At 45.5% G+C, this 22,535-nt stretch overlaps 1 protein-coding gene across 2 annotated transcripts; it reads left to right on the plus strand.

Annotated features, from left to right (window-relative positions):
* The first annotated feature begins 13,143 nt into the window (after window positions 1-13,143).
* On the plus strand, window positions 13,144-22,098 carry LOC124701611 (UDP-glucuronate:xylan alpha-glucuronosyltransferase 2-like). 2 transcript variants are annotated; one of them, XM_047233703.1, is made up of 3 exons: window positions 13,144-13,777; window positions 13,868-14,495; window positions 21,127-22,098. In XM_047233703.1, the coding sequence occupies exons 1-3, from the start codon at window positions 13,559-13,561 to the stop codon at window positions 22,065-22,067; spliced, it is 1,788 nt and encodes a 595-aa protein (XP_047089659.1). In that variant the 5' UTR covers window positions 13,144-13,558; the 3' UTR covers window positions 22,068-22,098. The 2 variants fall into 2 exon arrangements, with proteins under 2 accessions (XP_047089659.1, XP_047089660.1); XM_047233704.1 differs by having other exon boundaries at window positions 13,673-13,782.
* Window positions 22,099-22,535: the final 437 nt, after the last annotated feature.

The following is a 22,535-nucleotide window of genomic DNA, read 5'->3' on the forward strand; positions in this document are numbered from 1 at the left end:
GCCCCCGCCCGAAGCAGGAGGCGCTCCGAGGATGCTCTGCTCCGGTGATCGCCATGGATCGATCCAGGCTCTCCACCGCCCAGGCTCAATTGCGTAGCGGCGCGGATCGCCGCCATGAAGAGGGAGCGAGCGGCGGGGAGAAGGCGGAGAAGCATGAACCCATGGCGCGGTTGGCGGAGATCCAGGAGGGATGAGGTCATCGATGGTGAGAGGGAACGGCGGCGCGGGGATTGTCGCCGCCGCGCGAGAAGATGAGACGGGACCCATCTGTTAGCTACTGATCCTAGCCGCTATTGTAGCCGTAAAAAATTACAAAGGAAAATCTAATAACATGTACAGTTGTTGTCTTCCGATGGTGGGCTACAGGCCTACAGTCTGCTGGGCTAGTTTTCGGCCTGATGTAGATGAACTTGCACAGTTGGAGAGTTGGGCCTCATCGTTGGAGGTGGCGAAATTAGTTGCTGGAGCAATTTTCGATGTTCGAGATGATGCCACGTGAAGATCTCACACGCATGCTCGTCACCCTATGGGAAATTTGGCATGCGCGGAGGAAAGCTATCCATGAAGATGTTTTTCAAAGCCAGATGGCGACGGTGGGGTTTGTGAACCGCTTTCTTGAGGACCTGGAAGCGAGCAGACTTTGTCGAATCAACTGGCAAAGTTCTACCATCGGAGAAGATGAAGATGACACTAGTAGAAAAAAGTCCTTTCATACGACCTCTTTAGTCTCCAAAATATTCGAACCGCGACTAATGGGGTCTTTAGTCGCGGTTCTGCAGGTAAACCGAGACTAATGCTCCACCAACCGGGACTAAAGGGCTATGGTGGGCTGCGGTCGGCGCAGGCCTCTTTAGTCTCGGTTGGTGTTACCAATCGGGACTAAAGGGTACCCTTTAGTCCCGGTTGGTGTCCCCAACCGGAACTATAGTTTTTCTGGTTTTTTACTCCCCGCGCACCCTGCACCACCCCCCCCCCCCCCTCCCCGTGGATCGCCTTTTTTGCTTTGTAAAATACAAAAGCAAATGATAGAAAATTCAAAAAATAAAATGTTTTCAGATTCTTGTATGTTATGCAACCTACTATTCGGTGAAATTAACAAATTTGAATTTTCACTTCTTGGTTTGAAAAATGGTAAAACCGCATTAACTTTTGTATACGACGTCGGGAAAAAACGTATAATATATCAAAATCATCATGGGAAAAAGTTACATCCGAATTCACCTGGGTTTACCTAGTTAGCCAAATTTTAGATTCTCAAAATTCCAAATGAAAATACGAAAGCAGGAAGATTTTAGTTTTTGCTATAAATTATGGATTTTATATGTTTTTTATTTTTTAAAAAATTAAAATTATTAATTGCATCCTGCATAAAGATTATTATTACTTTTACCCAATTTTTAGATTTTCAAATTTTTAGGTTTTAGTTTTGGCAAAAAAATATTTAAAAAATTAAAAATTATAAATAATACAAATTAAGAAGTTAATGTTTATTTATTTATTCAAGATTATTATTACATCATTAATTTTGTTTATTAAAAGAATTATTTGAAATTTAAACAATAAAAAAAATGTGACATCGACCAACATGTTAATAGGATTGATATGATACTAGTATCACATACATGCGCGCGAAGCACTTGGATGCGGGATGGGATGGAACTCGGAAGTTAAGCGTGCTAGTGCTAGAGTAGTGGGAGGATGGGTGACCGAGCGGGAAGTTTGACCACGAGTAAGTAATTTTATTAGAGATAAGTGTAGTTAGAGATAGAGACTAAACTATGCAAATAAATAAAATAATATAAATTCTGAAAAATAAGAAAAAATGGAGTGGAAAAAAATTAGAAAAAATAAAATTAGAAAAATTCACCTGGGGAGATATTTTCGCCCCGACGGACGGAACCCACGTGGATAGACCTTTAGTACCGGTTCGTAAGCAACCGGGACTAAAGGGGGGACGCCTTTAGTCTCGACCCTTTAGTCCCGGTTGCACAACCAGGACTAAAGCCCGTTGTGAACCGGGACTAAAGACCCCTTTTTCTACTAGTGTGAAGTGGATTCTTCCACCGGCGGGATCAGCGAAGATCAATGTCGACGCGGCCGTAGCGATGACAAATGCGAAGGGCGTCGTCGCTGCAGTGTGCCGATCGGAGGGAGGTGTTTTCCTAGGTGCGTCAGCTATGGTCTTTGAGGGGATATCTCATCCAAGAACTCTTGAAACCCTAGCGTGACGGGAATCTCTTGACCTAGTTGAGGATTTATTGCTAGGACCTGTGAAGGTAGCTTTGGAATGCCTCGAAGTGATTAATGGTTTCCATGGAGCTAACTTTGGCATCTACAGAGGCAATGCCGATGGAGTTCAAGGAGCGAGCTAGGGAGAGAAGAATGACATCGTTCGTTCATGAGAGGGAGATGAATGGTGAAGCCCATAGAATGGCAAGGTTTGCTTCGTCCTTGCTTGGAGGTAGACATGTTTGGTTTTTAGAGCCACCAGCTGTTTTGAACATGCCTGTAACTTTAAACTTGCATGAATAAAGGCATGTCTGAGGTGTATAGGTTGCTGGAGCAGTTTAACTATTATCTGGCACCCCTAAAAAACTACAATCTGGCTATTCTAAGAGCATGTCTAACAAACCCCTTAAAAGGGCCTAACCCGTATAATAACCGCCGGAATACGGGTTCGGCTCTACCCGGCCGTCTAGCACGCCCCGTAAAAATGACCCCGCTCTGATTTTTGCTGGTTTCGATTACGGGGTGGGTCTTCGCCCCCTACTTGTGCGGGGTGGGAGCGGGGATAGAGGGCAAAACCGGTATCCTCCCCTCCACTACGCGCGAAGGGTTTCGCTGAAGCCAACCGCCGCCGCCGCCGCCCGATCTCCTCCGCCCCGCCCTTCCCGACCGGATACCGCTGCCATGGATCGTCCGCAAGGGCCGCCTACCGCCGGCGGTGCACCTCCTTCGGCCGCGGTGGTTGATGTCCCCGTCGGAGGTCCGCCGAACGCCGGCGACGTGTCGGCCATGATCTCCGCCACCATCTCGTTGAAGAGGAAGAGGATTCCGAAGCAATTCTTCGAAGCACCTGCGGCGGCCACAACTTTGCCGGCCGCAGCTTCACCGGCCGAAGCCCCGCCGACTGCCAAGAAGGGGGGCAGGATGAAGACCAAGGCGGCCGGGCCGAGGGGCGCCGCGCCGGCCAAGGTGAGGACAAAGGCAATCAGCCGCATCAGCCTCGCGCCTCCACCGCCCTCCAAGGCCACGACCCCTGCTCCCTCCGTTCCGTCCGATGCGCCGCCCGCGCCGCCGCCACCCACCATGGACGTAGACAAGGTGTTCGATGTTGATTCCACAACATCGTACATGGACATGCTCAACGAATCCGCGGTGAATTTGGACACTAGCATCGATGCATTCGATGGGGAGTGCAACGTCGAAGAGATTGATGACGAGGAGGAGGATGAGGGTGACGAGGAGGAGGTGATTGAGGTTGATCCGGCTGCCGCCGGTTCTTCGTCGACGCCGAAGCCACGCACGGCAAACTACAGCGAGATCGAAGACGCCATCTTGCTCCGTGCTTGGAGCAAGGTGGGGATGGATGCGTGCACCGGAGTGGACCAAGGCGGCAAGCGCTATTGGCAGCGCATTGAGGATCTCTACCACCAGCTAAAGCCTCGCACCAAGAGCATGGCCGACAGATCCTACCGCTCCCTTGAAGGCCGATGGAACATCATCAAACCAGCTTGTTCTCGTTGGAGTGCTGCCATGGATCAAGTGGCCGACAACCCCCCTAGTGGATGCGTGCCGGAGGACTATGTAAGTTTTCCTTGTTTGTTGCTATCTATATGTGTTGATCATGTGCAAACATCACATAATATTGTTGTGTAGCCCAAGTATGCTCAAGCCCGGTACAAGGACATGGCCGGCTCCAAGAACAAGAAATTTCAATTTCAACATTGCTTTTCCATTCTTCAACATCTTCCTAAGTGGAAGTTGAGGGACAACGAACCAAAGTGCAAGAAGGAGGCACTGCTCACCATGGATGATGAAGCGGAGGAATTGAGTGCGAGAAACGCCGGCAAGCCCGAGGGCAACAAGAAAGCCAAGGAGAGGGTCAAGGTAGAAGGCAAAGCAGCTAGCTTCCGAGAGAAGTTGGATCAACTCATGAAGTCCAAGGAGGCATTGACGATGAAGACATTGGAGACCAAGCTCCTCATCACCGAGAAGAAGAAGGAGGTGAAGCTTGCCAAGGTGGAAGCAAGGCGGGAAGATGCCAAGTTGAAGGCCGAGCTTGACTTGAGGATGATCGCACTCAAAGAAGCCAAGGCCATGAAGGAGCTCTTGGCCGAGGAGAGGGATATCATGATGATGCGCACCGACGGCATGGACGAGGATCAGGCGGCGTGGTGGAAGGAGACCAAGGCGGACATCATGGCGAGGAAGAAGGCTGCGCGTGAAGCTCGTGCTGCAAGTGCTCAAGGTGAGTCTCCGGTGAGTGGTGGCGCCGCTGGCGATGGACTCGTTGATGGTTGATCACATTTGGTAACTTCCATGGCTTGAACATTGGCTATGATCGCGTTGTGATGTTAAAAGCTATGAACTATGCATCACATATTTTGAATGTGCTATGTTTGATCTGAAATTGTTGTGCAAATTGTTGTCTAAAACCCTGTTTTGAGGGGTCGAAAACTCGGACGAGCTAGCAGAACCCATATCCCCACCCCGTAAAACAGATATTCTGTTTTACGGGGTGGGGATACGGGTTCTGCTAGCTCGTCCGAGTTTTTGGCCGGTGAAAACTGAATACAGGACCCTCTACACGATTTTTAAGGGGCGAAAATATACGGGGCTTGTTAGACATGCTCCAAAAAAATAATACTCCCTCTATCCCTAAGGTATTTTTCCCAAAAAAAATCTCCACGAATTCCCAACAAAAACTGGAGTCTCCCCTTCCAGGCCATCTTCGTGCCATGTCCGCACGGTCGCATGTGCCGCTCCCTCGCTGGCCACCACGTGTCCATGTCGCCGCCTGTGCTGCTCGCTGACACTCCCTCACTCGCCATCACGCAGTCGCCCGCGCTGCTCCCTCGCCGGCCACCAAGCCCTCTCCCGTGCAGCTCAAGGAGCTAAAAATTAAGCCACCCAAGATTCAGCTTTGGGCATTACATGGGGAGACGATACCACTTGGAAGTCCATGGAAGCTGTGGGGCACGACGACCATGTGGAGCCGATTTCGAAATCCATGGAGGCCGTGGCGCAGTAAAGCGACCACGTGGAGCCAATTTGGAAATATGTATGAGCTCCTGCCTCCGTAGCTGCCGACCGCCGGAAGACGCCTTGGTCTGCTGCAACACTAACCCAGACACGGTATCCCATCTTGATCTATGTGAGATTTGAAGAACGGGGTTTGATTTCATAATTCAAGGATAGAAACAGAGAAGATTTGACTTCCTAGGGTTTTTATAGAAGTTATAAAGAATAGATGTTCCAACATCCTTTTATGGACTGAGGAAGTACTAACAAAAAAATTACAATTTGGCTAATCATTGTCAACTAAAAACTAGAACGCTAGGAGGGTCTTGCCCCTGCTCGTCCCTCACCCCTAATCTGTTCCTAGGGGCGTTAGGAAGGAAAAAAAACCTTCTTGTAATTAACCCTGGCTCTCAACCGCCACGTGTCAGTGCCTCTGGTACATCACCGGGACCGGACCTCACCGAAATTGCCAGGTCACGGAGCTAAGCTGTGACTGGGGGACTGGATTGCCGGAAGGAAGGAAGAATGAAAATATACTATGGGGTTATTGCAATGGTCAGGGTCAATCCAGACCGCACGTCTCAGATCCAACACCATATTTTGTTTTCCAGTGGGCTTGTGCAATTGCTATTTATCTTCTCCATTGCTATTTCCAGGTTTTTATTTTCAAGTACTCCTTTGAAGTTGCACTTGGTAATTTTGATAATAAAATATTTTAGAAACACCAGGAGCACATCCCCCGACTGGAAATTTATAATGTTTCGAACATGCTAAAGAAAATATGCATGTATATGTTGATGTATTTTGCATGCCTGGAAATTTTCAAGTATAAAACACTGACTATGTCAAAATGAATATTATGTTCTTGTGCTAACTTTTTCGAATATTTTTATTTTTATTTCACAAATTATTTTTTTTCTCAGTAAAAGGTGGTGTTGCTCTTTCATAGAAGACCCAACGGATAGGGCTACAAGTAGTAGCCCGCATACAGGGGTTCTAAAACTCAACCTAGTGCACTTTTTGTTTGAGATTAACACATTTTTTATTTTTAATATACATAAATGCGGGTTTAAGAGACGTCCGCTTCAGGACCCTAACTAGGGATGACTTTGTCAATCTATGTTTCGCAACTCTATTATTCAACATTTTGTGTTTAACAATATTTCTTCTACTGTAGGAAAAAAAAAGGAAAATCACACTCTCCATCTTAAAAGTTGTAGACGAGGAGCGCACGCACGACCACGTGGCTGCCAGGTGAAAAGTAGCGCCGCAACTCTACTGATCAGACGCATGCGTGATCGACGCACACCTCGAATCCTCGATCTATCACGGCGGAAGCCGATCAAATCCGTAGCGATATGCACGCCAGCTTCGGTCGGTCGCGCCGCCCGGACGGCCGGATGAGCTGGAGCGGCAGGTGCGCCGTCGGCGAGATGGGCTCGCCGCATCCATCCGTCGCCGTAAATCATGAGATCGCGCCGGGGCCCCGCCAAAGATGCCCAAAAGCGACCACCGAGCGCGGCAGCGAGATCGATCGCTCTAGCGCCGTCGCCGTCGGACAGGAAACCGATCCATCATTTTGGGTCCCGATGGAAAACGGAACGGATCCGGCGAGGCCAGCAACCGTACCAGCGTCCTCTCCCGGTTCAGGCTCTGCATCTCTGCGTTCCGGCACAAGAATCATTCGCAACATTGCTAAGAATCTCTCACAAGTTAGCATTTCTGCTCCCTGTCCCTGAATTCTAATTCTAGACCAACAAACTGAATACTGAACACTATGGATGGCCTGAGTGACTCGAGACAGATTGCACGAGCACTGATTCTTCCCTGAAGTACGATCAATGCAGTGGTGGTGTGTGGAACATGAGCTGCATACAACTAGATTTCCACTACAAAGAAAGCCTTCAGATCCCTCCCTCAATCCTAGCTAGCTAGCCAGCCAGTAGGTCAAGCGATCCATCAACCACCATTTGGAACGTTGGAAGAACCCAGCGGTGAACTTCCCATCAGAACTTTCTTAACTGAAAGACAAAGGAATCCATCGGAGATTTGGTGGGAAAAGGAAAGAACTCATCTCCAAGTGACCGATCATCCATGGAAATCGAACTCGGCGTAGTAGGTGGTCAGGTTTGGGCATGGAGTTGCCTTCAAGGCTATGTAACCCTGCTGCTGCTGATCCTGATCATCTACTATGTTAATATGCGCATCCATCTCATCTTCAGCTTTTTAACTTCTTTTACTTAAGAGGCACACTCACCTTTTTATCTAACTTTTGGTGTTAAATCTTGGGCGCTCTAGAGGGACCTGCAGGACTGGCCAACAAACCAATCATGTTCGATTGCGTTCTCATCGTACATGCCACGAAGCAGCTCTGTAACTCTAACACTGTTAAAAAAAATCTTTGTCCTAATAATTCCAAATGCTGGTACAGTGTCTTCAAGAACACATGATTAAGGAACGCCTTTTCTCTCTTTGGCCTAATCATTAAAAAAAACTAGTGAAGTAGACATGCTAGACTTGATCAAGCACTAGTCTGAAATTCACCTGGTAGCTACCATGCTGGGTTTCTTTTCCTTGGCGCTTTTCCAAGAGATATTGTCGGCCATGTACCATGCTTGCTTCCCAGCAACAGTGCCACAAAACTGATATAGAAACATTAGGGAGTAATCAAACACCATAGGTAGAGTAAGACCCAGTAACAGTGACACAAAACTTAGGGAGTAATCAAACACCATAGGTAGAGTAAACAGTGCAACAAAACTAATATAGAAACATTAGGGAGTACTCAAACACCATAAATAGAGTAAGACCCAGTAACAGTGCCACAAAACCTATATAGAAACATTAGGGAATAATCAAAAACCAGAGTAGGAGGACAACATGAAGTGCAGGGCAAGAGAAGCTAATTTTGACACAATGCTAGTACTAGCTAGTATTCCTTGGGTGAAAAGACATGGAATAATTGGTGTGTAAGCGATTTTTTACAAGACAATAGCTAGTAGCTAGCGCTCTAGATTCTATGATCCAGATCACCACTCGTTTAAAAAAATGATCCAGATCACCACTTGAGCCTCCCTTTTCTAGGTGAGGTGTAACATCACTAATTCCACTAATTCCTAAACTTCAGATAGGAATATATTGGTCCATATGTCGCAGGAATCTTTGTTACATTACAGCAGAGTAAAGTTTTCTGAAAGTGCTGCTGGATACCGAAAGGAAAGCAGAAAACGAAGCCAAAGTGAAAAAAGAAAAGAAACCTGAAGAACACGCTGGCTGAAGGGTTCGTCCCAACTAGTAAAACAGCTCTCCTTTCTGCCCATTTTGCTTGCTGACTGAATCAGGTCTGGATTAATCCTCGCCAGCGTTGCGCTTCGTCATGTTTCCACGTGTGAAAACCACGCGGCACTGAATTGAAGATTCGGCTATGAAAGATCGTTCCACTACCGGCGTGCTCTGTAGCACGGATGGGAGCAGCTGATCAGATGATAGTATTTTATACAGAAAGACCAGATCAAACGGCATTTGGGTTGCACTACACAGGTTTTGAAAGTTCAGAAGCTTTTGTGTTGAGCACACTCGCATGATAATATTATTCTCCTGGTCAATAGCAGTGATCATACATTGATCATTGAGTGCGACCGAGAAGAAATGAGTGGAAGAACAAGATCAAGCTAAAAAAAGACAAGATACACTAAATTTCTGAACCTTTTTGCTGCGAATACTAGATGATCACTAAGCATGTGTTTTAAAATGTATATACTTGCCCTGTGCTTCTAGTGGCATGTCCAATCAGGTTGGTAGTTAGGAGTATGTGAGATGAAACGTTCCATTTCCTTATCGATCATAGCTGGCTGGATGGGTGGATAGTTGTATTATCAGGCATAATATGTGCATTAATTGGCATGGTTTTTGTTTAATTCTGATCGTTACAGATGGGCTGTGCTGTGCATACGGATGGATTATGTTTAATTCTGTTGCTGTCTCGTTTCAAATTTAAATTCGGTTGCGGTCACATACATGCATGTCAAGGACAATTAGGAGGTTAAAATCAAGCCCCACCATTAAATTGAGTGGCTAACTGTTAACTGTGTCGGTTGATCCTCTTCATTCATTCCCCAACGTTGAAAATACGAAATACAGTCCGGTCGACTATCATGGTCTCAATTCATTTCGATCTTATTCAGTCTCTCTGTACTTCGAACACGGCCGGGAAATCTCTCTGCATCCACGAGCTGCTTCTTCTGAAGCTCTGCAAGGAACTCTAGCCTGGAGAGGGTTCATGTGTCCTTGGCAGGTCCAGGGTTCTTGATCGAGCTGGGGCAACCAAAACCGTACCGTGGTGAACAACGGATATCGACACCACCGCATCGGCAATCATATCCCAGCCTGACGAGTCCACGTCAAACACAGTACCATGGATTAGCGATCAGATCAGGTCGTGCATCATATAGAATGTTAGAAGAGGCATGTCCATCGACGAAGTTAGGCCGGCTGGCTAGCCCGGGTGGCTCGCTTCTGGAGGATATGGGCGCAACAAACTCAAGAAACGGACAGATCGTCCCTATCTGGGTCAGTCTGCTTCAATACTTCATTATTAGTAGAACATAAATTATAATATTATTTGTAGTAGTATTTGTGAAGCGTGACAAGATATATAGATGGCTCCACCACATGGTAGGAAGGGTGTGCCATACTTGAAGCTACACTTCGAGAGACTTTAAGTTGGGATACAAATTCAATCATTAATTAATGATTTTTTCTTTTTAAATTTTGTACCGATTTAAGTACTAAGTGCATTTTCGATGTGTCGACTAACTCTAGATATTGGGTTTTCTTAGAGACCGGGTGTGATGATCATATTCAAAATAAACAAACATTTCAATTTCCATCATACTTTGATTAAGAGCTTATGACATTCTTATGTACACAAATGTGAATATGCTTATAATTTTTAATATCTCCTAACATGTATAGTTCAAATTTTAAGGAATTCCGGTAAATAGAAAGAAATCCATTTGAATTGGAAAAAAAATATGTTTTATAAAATCTCAATTTTTTTATAGGATTATAATATAGTCTCAGGCCTCCATAAGTATTTGGGATCTCTTTAGATAATGAAAATGGTAGTTTCCTTGCTATATGCCGCAGTTAGTTAGTTAGTTAGTTAGTTAGTTAGTTATAGAAATAATAATGTATATCATAGCATAGACGATGAAAAAACCTATATACAAAAATTATGATAGAATTTTGAATCAATATTTAAAAAATCAAGGAGCTATTAGTCACTTTCAATCTAGCTAGAGAGTATGGAACTGATTATTAACATCGTTCACATCAACACAAATCGGAACAAAATTACTGGTTTGAATTTTCTTGATGACATTTTGTGCAACTTACTATTACATAATTTGGTATTCGTCTGATTCAGATATGTTATTAAAGTCTATTTAGGCATAACATTAAATAAATTAGGGAATAAAATCCATAAAGCAAAGAAACATTTTTATTTTTCCACCACACTTTGCGTAGGCCCTTAGAACATACTTATGTACACATATATGCATTTTCTTGTAAAACTAATGCGGAGTATTTTATTTAACACACACACACATAATTCAGATAAATAGGCATACATCCATTTAAATTGTAAAAAATATGAATTTGATTTCATGAATCTTCATTCTTTTTATGAGATCAATAATGCAGTCCCAATCTCCATACATGTTCTGGGTTCTTTAAGAAAAAAATTGAATGGCACTCCTTTCATCCAAAACTACATCACATAAGAATACCGTTAGAGGAGTCGAAGGTTTGTAAGTTCTACCAAGTATATATGCAAATATAGGAAGATCTACAATACCAAATCAATATCAATATATCCACCATTAGATATAATTTCATTATGTATTTTCTTCTGTATTTTAGTTGTTGATATCCCCTTCTGTATATTTCGTCAAAATTGTTAAGCTTTGACTTTTGACTAAATTCGTATCCATATATTTCTGGACGGAGAGAATAGTTTTCCCGACCATATGCCATAATTAATTAGATTTTAAAAAACCAAAAATATATCATTGCAAAACAATATGAAAAGATGCGTTGTACAGACATATATATGGACACAAACACATTAAATTTTCAAGAATAAATGACAACATAATCTATTAGACACGTTGATTTTGGATGGAGGGTATACAAGTCAATATAAAGATATTCTATTGGATGAACACCAATTGAAACAAACTAACTACCAATTTTAACTTTTTGACGGATGGTTGCTATCATGTTGTTATTACGTATTTTGGTATCCTTCTGGGTTTCCAGATTTTGAAGCTTATTTAGGTATTACTGAAAATACAATAACATTAAAGAAATAAGTAAACAAGATCCTAAAGTATTTTTTCCATCATAACATCCATAAAAGTTAGAATATACACTATACACATACATGTGAACTTTATTGTAATTATAAGATCCTATTTAAGACATATATGAGGAGGATGTGGTCTCATCCTCACCGTGTATGTCGTAGTTGTAAAAGAAAAATCTAAATATATGTGTATGAATGTGTGTTTGTTTATATACGTATGATATGAGTATGTGGTGTAAATGTAACGTTAAGAAAATTGGTAAAAATGTGGAGAATTTCTGAATTGTGACAATTATGTTTAAATTTGAAAAGGACATCAGTGACAGGCTCAAAACAAGAACACATCGATCGAAACTCATCTAGGGGTCTGCTAGCCAGGACTTCCAACTAACAAGCCAACCCGTCAGTAGAGGGCTATTTCTTCAACGATTCTAACCCGTTATTAGAAGTTTGACTTCCTCTAATGGAGCACAAACCCGTCAATGGAGGGGGTTAAGGACCCGGTAGTAAATGGGTTTCCGCATAAGTGTCAGCTACCTCCTTCGTTGTCAATTCTCACTTAATTGTGAGATTCCGAGCTTCTGACCATTGCAACATAAAAAACTTTGAATGCAACTTTTATATGTGTTTGCAACATTGTTCCAACATTTTAACATGAGGTATGTACAAAACATGCAAAAACCTTTGCAATATTGTTAACAAATCCATGGCATGGCTATTGGAGTATAAATCAATAACTAAAAACATGCAAATAGTTTGCGGTTCCGCTAGAATATGTGTGTGTTCATCACTCTCCCTATATACTATAGTGCCGTTGTGCAACCATTGGCTCATTGCGAAAAATAATATCAAACATTATATCTGAGGAATATGCCCACTTTAGGGTCTTAGCAACACAGCAAAGTAAATTTGCCAGGGTAATTTTCTTGTGCGGAAATACTTCTATACTTACACACATGGTTAGATGTTTACGTCACCATCTGTTTTGCTTTGAGATTCAGATAAAAGGAGAAAAAAGAGAGCTACTTTTTCATCTACCATGGCTTGGCAACTCTTGTGATTTTCAAAAAATCAAAAAAGGTGTGGACCATCGGTACCCTATATGCTTGGCTTGGATAATGTTGTGTGCTGCCGTGGCTAAGTCCTAACATTCGACGCCATTTATGTCCAATAATGTTACTCCCTCCGTGGACCTAAAAATATATTGCATATAATTTTTAGTTAAAGTGAAACTTTATAGAGCTTGAGTTTAACTGTATATAAAGACAAATACTACTATATTAATTCATCAATATCTAATGCATACAATATGAAAATACATTTCATGATGATTCTCGTAATACAAGTTTGGTATTGTAGACATTGACACTTTTTTTTGAGAGTTATACATTGACACTTTTTCATATATATTTGAACAAAAAAAATCCAAATAACTTTAACTAGAAATTATATAATTTGGGACGAAGGGAGTACTTCACACACGAAGCACGTCATAATTAATTAGTCACGGCCCCAGGTCGCTCGATCGGCAGGGGCTGAAATGGCGGGCGAACCAAACCACACCCTCGCGGAATGGAACTCGCCGCGTGGCCCCTGAATTCCTTTCATGCGTCACTCTCCCTACTACCCTTGCTCACCGTCCCCAACCACCGACTATTGGCCGCCGCAGCAGCCTCCCTCGCAATCTTAAGCTTGCCGATCACTCACACCTCCGGTCGACCACCGCACAGCGCCACGCCGCGTCCACCCACCCGCCGAGTTGGCGCGCGCCACCACACCCAGCCCTATATATCGCGCGCATGCAACGCCGTCTCGCAGCTCCTCCATCGACCAAACCTCCTCGCCGCCGCCCGCCCGGCCGAGCGTGCACAGACATAAGTACACGGTACGCCGTACACACCTGAGACCTGAGAACGCCATAGCGTCCGCCGTCGCCGAATAACCATGAAGACCGGCGAGGTGGTCAAATCGCCGCTGGCCTGGCTGCGGGCGGCGGCCATCATCAAGCTTAACGCGGCCTTCCTCGCCTTCTTCTTCCTCCTCTACATGGCCCTCCTCCTCCACCCCAACTACTCCCACATCCTTGACCGCGGCGCCGCCTCCCTCGTCCGCTGCACCTTCCGGGACGCCTGCCCCACGTCCACCCAGCATCTCACACGGAAGGTAAGGTACGTCAGTCCCGCCCACCGGCCGCCACCGACCATACGAGCGTTCTCGATTGACGTCGACTTTCCTGTGCGTGCGTGTGTGCAGCCCGGAGGAAGACTAGTGACGGCAGCGAGCAAGGTGGCGGGGACGTCGACGGAGAGGATCGTGAACGCGGGGCGCGCGCCGACCATGTTCGACGAGCTCCGCGGCCGGCTGCGGATGGGCCTGGTGAACATCGGCCGCGACGAGCTGCTCCCTCTCGGCGTGGAGGGCGACGTGGTGGCCGTGGACTTCGACCGCGTGTCGGACGCGTTCCGGTGGTCGGACCTGTTCCCTGAGTGGATCGACGAGGAAGAAGAAGACAGGGTCCCGTCTTGCCCGGAGATCCCGATGCCGGACTTCGCCCGCCACGACGGCCAGGTGGACGTGGTGGTGGCGGCGCTGCCGTGCAACCGGACGGCCAAGGGGTGGAACCGCGACGTGTTCAGGCTGCAGGTGCACCTGGTCGTCGCGCAGATGGCGGCGCGGAAGGGCCGGCGTGACCGCCGCGGCAGGGTGCGCGTGGTGCTGCGGAGCGAGTGCGACCCGATGATGGACCTGTTCCGGTGCGACGAGGCGGTGGGGAGGGAGGGCGACTGGTGGATGTACAACGTCGACGTGCCGCGGCTGGAGGAGAAGCTCCGGCTGCCCGTCGGCTCCTGCAACCTCGCGCTGCCGCTCTGGGGACCAACAGGTACGCAGCGGTTCGACCCATCTCGATCGGGATAAGTGTGCTTTATTTTGCTTTCTCGTGTTGATCTTGTTGCAGTTGCACCGCGCACCCATATGCATGTAATGTAAGTCAAGCGTGTTGTTGCACCCATGCTAACTAATAGCCACTACTAGGAGTATCATCAACCAAAAAAGAGACTTCTTTTGTTCCATGTACTAAATCAACGATAACTAATAAAGAGTAAGAAAACCGAAAAAGGATACCAGATGTGGAATTATGGATACGGGCATGCATATGCAGGAAATACTCACAAAAATAATGCCAATTGAAGTCAACATATGAACAAAAGGCAAGATCTATCTTCAGCTAAATACAATTTCAATGATAGGGGAATCCAGTCGGGAGGACGTTTGAAAAAAAAAAATCTTCCATTTTGGATTGATCATAATCAAATTCCCTCTCTGGTATACTTGAGGAGTAGCATATTTTACAACATTTGCTATATGCTAATTCTCAGTTGCCTGTATTTTCTGTAAATCTTAAGCACCTAAAATTGCATTTTCAAAGTGATTATTCTAGTGTGATGTTACAAAACTTTATTTTCTGGGTTTTACATATGAAATGAACAGTGAGATAAAAAAAATGTCAGATGTTGATGCAATAGCTTAAAAAGGTGGCTGAGATGTAAACATTTCTAATCAATTTACAAATATACAATCCCATTTTGTATATAGCTAGTGGTCAAAGTTGTATTTTAAGACCACATCAGTACTTGATTTTTTTCTTCCAAAACAGAAGGAAGATTTATTTATTTTTGCCGAGAAATAGAAGGAAGAATTTGGAGACAACATGATAGTACCAAGAACAATATTCATGAAAAAAAAAGATATTAGAGCATTAGCATCGGATCCCTGACCTGTCCTACTATTTCGGCGTGTGATACAACTGAGTTATAAGAGACGTAACACGCCACCTAATAGAATTGTGGCGACAAATACAGCGCATAATCAGGCTTCTTTCCTCCTCCTTTGCACCATCTGAATGCGGTATATGATCGGTAGGGACCACGGCATATGTGTAGGACAAGCCGTCTAGAAGAACATAAGAATCCGTTCGTGGAATCGCTGCGTTTCTGCTAAGAGCATCTCCAGCAGACGCGCTATATCGCGGCGCGCTAAAACCAAGAATCCGCGCGCGGTAAACAGATATCGCGCGCTGTGACGTTTTTTCCTCCGCCGGACGCGCCATTTTGCAGCGCGCGTTGGCGCGGTAAAATAGCACCTCCGCCGGACGCGCCATTTTGCAGCGCGCGGACGCGGCGCAAACAACAAACACACACAAATATGCATCCAAGAAGATCAAACAATATATAAAAATTCATAAATATATTGTACCATCCAAATACAATACATTGTTCACAACAATACTTCACACCAAATACAACACATACAACAATACAACATGGTTTTGAGACAATACAACACATAATTTTCAAACAAATACAACAAATATGGAACTATTGTTGTCCATTCCAATTCCACCATTCTTCCATGAGATCTTTTGAAGATCATCATGTGTGTCGTTGCACCGAATGGCATGGTATGAGGCAATGAATTGGGCAATCCTATGTGCGGACCTCGTCACTTGCACGGGAACCCCCATCAAGTCGTAGTGGGTATGATCCACATCTTTTCCGCGATCATCCTCTATAATCATGTTGTGCATGATTACACACGCGGTCATGATATACCAAAGGCATTCTTGATCCCAAAATCTAGCCGGTCCTCTAACTATGGCAAATTGGGCTTGCAAAATCCCAAATGCTCTCTCTACATCTTTCCTAGCCGCCGCTTGTGCATTGTGGAATTGAGTTTGCTTTTTACCTCTTGGTTGAATAATTGGCTTCACAAATGTTTGCCACCTTGGGTATATGCCGTCGGCGAGGAAGTAGCCATAGTTGTACTTGCGGCCATTTGCTTCAAACTCCACCAATGGACCTTCCCGCATTGCAAGTCTTGTCATTAGTGGTGACCGTTGAAGAACATTGATGTCATTGCAAGATCCGGGCATTCCAAAGAAAGCATGCCATATCCAAGTCTCTTGGTCGGCCACCGCTTCAAGTACTATGGTGGCATCCTTCTTGTAGCCTTTGAATTGTCCATGCCATGCCGCTGGACAATTCTTCCAACTCCAATGCATACAATCAATGGAACCAAGCATACCGGGAAATCCCCGGTTGGCGTTGATCTCCAAAAGCCTTGCCGTGTCTTGAGCATTGGGGGCTCTCAAGTATGTGGAGCCAAAGACATTGACAATTGCAACGACAAAGCGCTTCACACACAAGATAGAAGTGCTCTCTCCCATGGCCAAATGATCATCAATAAGATCTGCCGGTATACCATATGCCAACATACGCAAGGCGGCGGTCACCTTTTGATATGTGCTATGGCCAAGTTCTCCGGCGGCATTCCTCCTTTGCTCAAAGAAGCGATCATATTTGGTGACCTCCGCTGCAATGTGCTTGAACAAGTTGAGACTCATCCGGAAACGCCGCCGAAAATAGCTTTCGGGGAATATCGGATTCTCATTGAAATACGACCGCATCAATTTCTCATGCCCTTCAATCCTTTCTCTCCACAACTTCTGTCTACCAAACACCGATCCACCAAATTTTGGCCTCTTAACGGCGCGGTATGCTAATAGTATCGATATGTTCTCCTCTTCTTCTTGGTCGAACTCGTCATCCGATGAATCATATGAGGAACTCTACAAACATATGTATCATATTAATTCACTATAAACTATTGTAGCTACTTGACGAGTAGAGGCCGGCCGGCGGAGGTTCATACCTTGCGAGCAAATGGGCGAGCACCATGGGCGCGCCAAGTTGCAAGCAAGCTGCTCGAGGACGACGAGGACGACATGTCGACGCCTGCGTGGAGGAGAACGCGACGGCGGCGCGAAGGGGCGGCGGAGAAGGACCGCCGGCTGCAACTCGTCGGCGACGGCCGCGCGAGCGACACAGACGCGGCGGAGCGTCCGCCGCTGCCGGGAGGAGGTGCGGGCGACGCGGATCTACGACGCGGCGGCGCGCAAGCGAGGGCGGCGGCGGAGTCGACCGGCGGCGGCTGGATTTCGCGCCGGCGGTAGGGTGGGGAAATGAGGGCGCGGGCGCGGGGAGGAAATTTCCAGCCGTTGGCTTTTCGCGCTTAGACGAGCGATGCCGCGCGCTGTAGCCAACGCGCCGGATATGCCGCTCCGGATTGTGCAAAAAGCCGCGCGCCCTAAAAAATTTACAGCGCCGCGCCGTTTACCGCGCCTGCTGGAGCGCCTGATTCTGTCCCGCGCGCGCTATATCGGACGTTTTTATGCCGCGCGGCCTATATAGCGCGTCTGTTGGAGATGCTCTAAGGGCCACGATCTAGCTGATAATATGCATCGGTTCTCATCATCACTTAGCTTTCCGTAGGGCTGGCTAAACAATGTTCAGTAGCCCCAGTCTCAACAGACTTAAGAATCTGATCGAGGCATATGACTATTAATTGATCGAGGCTGGCTACGAAGAAAGCTTCAACTGGAAGCCTCCGGTCACTTGTTTCAGTTACATGTTTATGGCAAACCATTCAAGTGCGTATGTCAGTCTTTCTGAATAATCAGGGTGAATGAATAAAAGTACAGTACTCTGTTCTTAGGCAACTATATGTCCAAGGCACATACATCTGAAACCGTTAATTTGCCACGAAGTACGACACCATTATGTTCCACCTACATATTGTACAATTTGTGATCCTACATGCTAGCAAAAATCTGGAATAGTACCTAGCCTTAGCACTAATCAACACGAGAGCAAGTCCCATCAGAATGGAAACTTCTGTTGGTAATCATGGACCTATCAGTGTCATTGTCACCACTGTTACCCAAAAGAGACTCAGAATCTATCCTCGCAACAAGCAGATAGATCTAGGTAGGTGTGGGTGTGACTCCATTCCAAGCTCTTCCCAACTGATCAGTTCCCTGTTCATGCTTCTGGACAAGATCGTACCAAGAGATGAACTATGCACATTCGTCTACATTGGGATTGAAATGAAGCTTGAAAAATGACCAGCAGTGGTTGGGGCCTCTGCACCTAACGTTTAGAGCATCTCCAGCAGGCGATGTATCCAGCGCTGTATTCAAAAAAGCAACTAGTTTAGTGCGCGAGAGGCGTAAATTGTTGCTCCAGCAGATGCTGTAACTGGTGATGTAAAGTGGAACGCGCTGCAAAAGCGCTATCTGGTGCACTATATTTAGGGCGCCGGAAAGAGCGCGTTGTACAAATCGCGCGCAGAAACAACTACCCAGTTTTGCAGCTCCAAAATTTAGAGTTTCTGCCGGAGGAGAATATGGTCTCACGCGCGAGCGTGCTGCAAAGTGCTTTTTCAGCGCCAAAATTTAGCGCTGAGGTTGAAGATGCTCTTATGGTTGCAAGTCTATCCATCGTTCTCATCCGCCCGATCCATATTCCATCGCGGCGAGCACTGTGATGGCAGATCGAGATGTGTAGATTGATCGATCGACACGACGGATTAAACTTTGATTCGGTTGGTGTGACCGGGTAGCTTAACCAGCTAGCTAGCTTGTGCATGCACCAAAATCATACTTGCATGCTACTACATTCTACCTGCGCGGTGGACTGAATGGATGGCCAGTCAGTCAATCCACACCAACCGTACGCAACGTCCCGCGAAACGCAAAGTACCTATATATGTGTGGATATATAGTATGTATGGCTTTGTTAATTAGATGCCCTTTTTGTTGTTGTTGGTTTTGACTTCTCAAAACACTTGTAGTTTGTTTCAAGCTAAGATGTCCTACCTCCCTTTATAATATATAATATAATCCAAAATGTTTTGGTAGGCTAAACTAGCCTAGCGCAAAAGGATTTATATTTTAAATAGAGGTAGTAGTCGATAGTGTTTTGTAGAATTCCATATGTGCATATTCGGAGAAGAAGAGAGTCGCACACTACATGGTTACTACCAAGCATGCACGTGCAGTGCGCCTCTTTGTCTCAGTCAGTATATATTCAACAACAGAAAAACACATTACATGTCTACTAATAAATTAAGTTAAACCCGTTTTTATCAAAACTGTTTGTGGATCCACAGTGGAGTTGTTTTAGATTCATAACATGGATCAATCAAGCCATGTACTCGTACCCGAATGACGACAATAACAAATACATGGCTCTGAAGGAATGAGTAAGCAATTGCAAAAATGAGTAGTATTTCATTTTGACAGGGAGCTATAAATAAATTTATTCAACAACCTCCATTTGCATGATAAATCTGCAATAACTTAAGCAAAGAGAGGGTGTTCTGATTATATGTTCTCTCAAATATTGCCATAGTTTAGAGATGGTCCCTTAACTCTAATGAACGTAAATTTTAGTCTCACAAGACACACTATCAAATCTCTAGATTTGTTCCTTTAAGACATTGAAATTGCTTTTAACAATGATGTATCGACAATTTCTGACGCACAAAACATGGTAAAAAAAACATGGCCAAAGAAAAATTCTGACCCACAAATGCCATGTTGGTGTGATAATATGCCGAAACAACAAGGAAAAATGGGAAAAGGGACATTTTGTAAGAAACTCAAAAGAGTAGAAGAAATGGATTGGGAGAACATATTTTTGGGAATATAGTAGGAGAAAATTCTTTTTTAGGACATCATTTTTTAACTAGAACTTTCCAATAAAAACAAGTAAAAACCGAATAAAGTAACATAGAAATAAATCAAATTTATGAAAATCACTAACAATCCATAAAAATATTAAATAGTATGTTTTTTAATCTTTTAAATGAAAAAGAAAAAATCATGGTTTCCTGTGCTTTACCGAGTTTTATGATTTTTCTTTGTTGAATATTCTTAAATATTTTAAAAAATTGCAGTATTTTTATTTACCTATTTGTATTTTTTCTTTGTTCTCCTCTTGAATTTTTGTTTGTAGTCTTTTGGGTGCTAAACGAGTTTCCATATGTTGATATTATGCGTGAAAGCACCATCATATGTCCATATCACCAACAAACCCCTTAGATCTCAAAAAAAAAAAAAGCAAACCCCTTGGCAGTTGGCACTCACCTGGTCATTGGTATTAGAAGTTTAGAACTGAGGACTAGAAGATACTCCCTCCATTGTATAAAATTAGGGTGTGTCTATGTCTAAGTTGACTAAGATTTTCTTAAGTCTCAGTCAACTCAGAAAAGTGCAATTGTAATTTTAAAAAAAAGTGCAACTCGGTTCAGTTGCACATTTCTGGCAGAAAAGTGCAATTGCACAAGCACTTTTTTGCAATTGACTTAGACTTAAGAAAATCTCAGTTGACTGAGACATAGAAAAACCGATAAAATAAGGCATATAATTTTTTTAAAGGTTAAGATAAGTAAGAAAATTTGACCAAACTTTTAGAAAAAACATATTTATATTGATATCATATGAAAATGTACTTCATCATGTATCTAATCACGGTCAAAGTTTGCTGACTTTGATTTTTGGAAATTAGAAGTAAGGACGAGTGAGTACACATCTGCACTTAGAGGATATTTCATTTTCTTTGTTCGGTCACGCTCGATAAACTAAGTTCTCATATGCATTTAATTTCGTGCAGGCATCCACGAGGTGTTCAACGCATCGGACCTGGCAGCGGTGGACTCCGGCAGGAAGCCGCAGAGGGAGGCGTACGCGACGGTGCTGCACTCGTCGGACAGGTACCTGTGTGGCGCCATCGTGCTGGCGCAGAGCATCCGGCGGTCAGGCTCCACCCGCGACATGGTCCTCCTCCACGACCACACCGTCACCAAGCCGGCCCTCCGTGCCCTCGCCGCCGCCGGCTGGATCCCCCGCAGGATCCGGCGCATCCGCAACCCTCGCGCGGAGCGGGGCTCCTACAACGAGTACAACTACAGCAAGTTCCGGCTGTGGCAGCTGACGGAGTACGCGCGCGTGGTGTTCGTGGACGCCGACATCCTGGTGCTCCGCAACCTGGACGTGCTGTTCCGGTTCCCGCAGATCTCCGCGGTGGGCAACGACGGGTCGCTGTTCAACTCCGGGATCATGGTGATCGAGCCGTCGCGCTGCACGTTCGACGCGCTGGTCCGCGGGCGGCGCACCATCCGGTCGTACAACGGCGGCGACCAGGGGTTCCTGAACGAGGTGTTCGTGTGGTGGCACCGGCTGCCGCGGCGGGTGAACTACCTCAAGAACTTCTGGGCGAACTCGACCGGGGAGCGGGCGCTGAAGGAGCGGCTGTTCGCGGCGGAGCCGGCGGAGGTGTGGTCCATCCACTACCTCGGGCTGAAGCCGTGGCGGTGCTACAGGGACTACGACTGCAACTGGAACATCGGGGACCAGCGGGTGTACGCCAGCGACGAGGCGCACCGGCGGTGGTGGCAGGTGTACGACGCGATGGGGGAGGTGATGCGGGGGCCGTGCGCGCTGTCGGAGCGGAGGAAGATCGAGCTCGCGTGGGACAGGCACGTCGCCGAGGAGATCGGGTACGCCGACCAGCACTGGAAAATCAACATCACCGACTCCAGGAAGTGGGAGTAGTGCACTATGCGGCAGATGGATGGATCTTACCTGGCCTTTAATTGGCCGCAATGGCCGGCCGGAGCGGCAGGCCGGCAGCAGCTGATCGAGCTGGCCACATTTTGGTTCTCGGTTTCTTTATTTTTTTTGTCTATATAACTCGTACATATCATAAGCACGGGATCGTTGCACAAACTTAATTCGGGTGAATAATGAGTAGCGATTCATCTAATCCTATGAGAGCGTGACCGAACTTGATGCGGTGATGCCACCCATATTTTTTTCCCTTTTTGAGAGGGAAGATGTCACCCATGTTAGGTGTTAACATTATGCACGCTTAGATAGTTGGAGAAGACCATACTTGGTAACAACAGTTCAATCATTAACGTCTATATTTTCAATCAACATATTACATCAGACTAGCTATAAGATTCGAGGCCATCAGATACATATCTTGCTCACCACGACAGGCTGGTCCGGTCACCTCTT

Source organism: Lolium rigidum, chromosome 3, assembly GCF_022539505.1.
Source record: "Lolium rigidum isolate FL_2022 chromosome 3, APGP_CSIRO_Lrig_0.1, whole genome shotgun sequence".
Lineage (NCBI taxonomy): Eukaryota > Viridiplantae > Streptophyta > Magnoliopsida > Poales > Poaceae > Lolium > Lolium rigidum.

Bases quoted from the DNA above. Each gene is read 5' to 3' on its own strand.
- LOC124701611 (XM_047233703.1), top strand. From the start codon at position 13,559: ATGAAGACCGGCGAGGTGGTCAAATCGCCGCTGGCCTGGCTGCGGGCG. The intron at 13,778-13,867 runs GTAAGGTACGTC...GCGTGTGTGCAG, and splicing joins CCCAGCATCTCACACGGAAG to CCCGGAGGAAGACTAGTGAC. The intron at 14,496-21,126 runs GTACGCAGCGGT...AATTTCGTGCAG, and splicing joins GCCGCTCTGGGGACCAACAG to GCATCCACGAGGTGTTCAAC.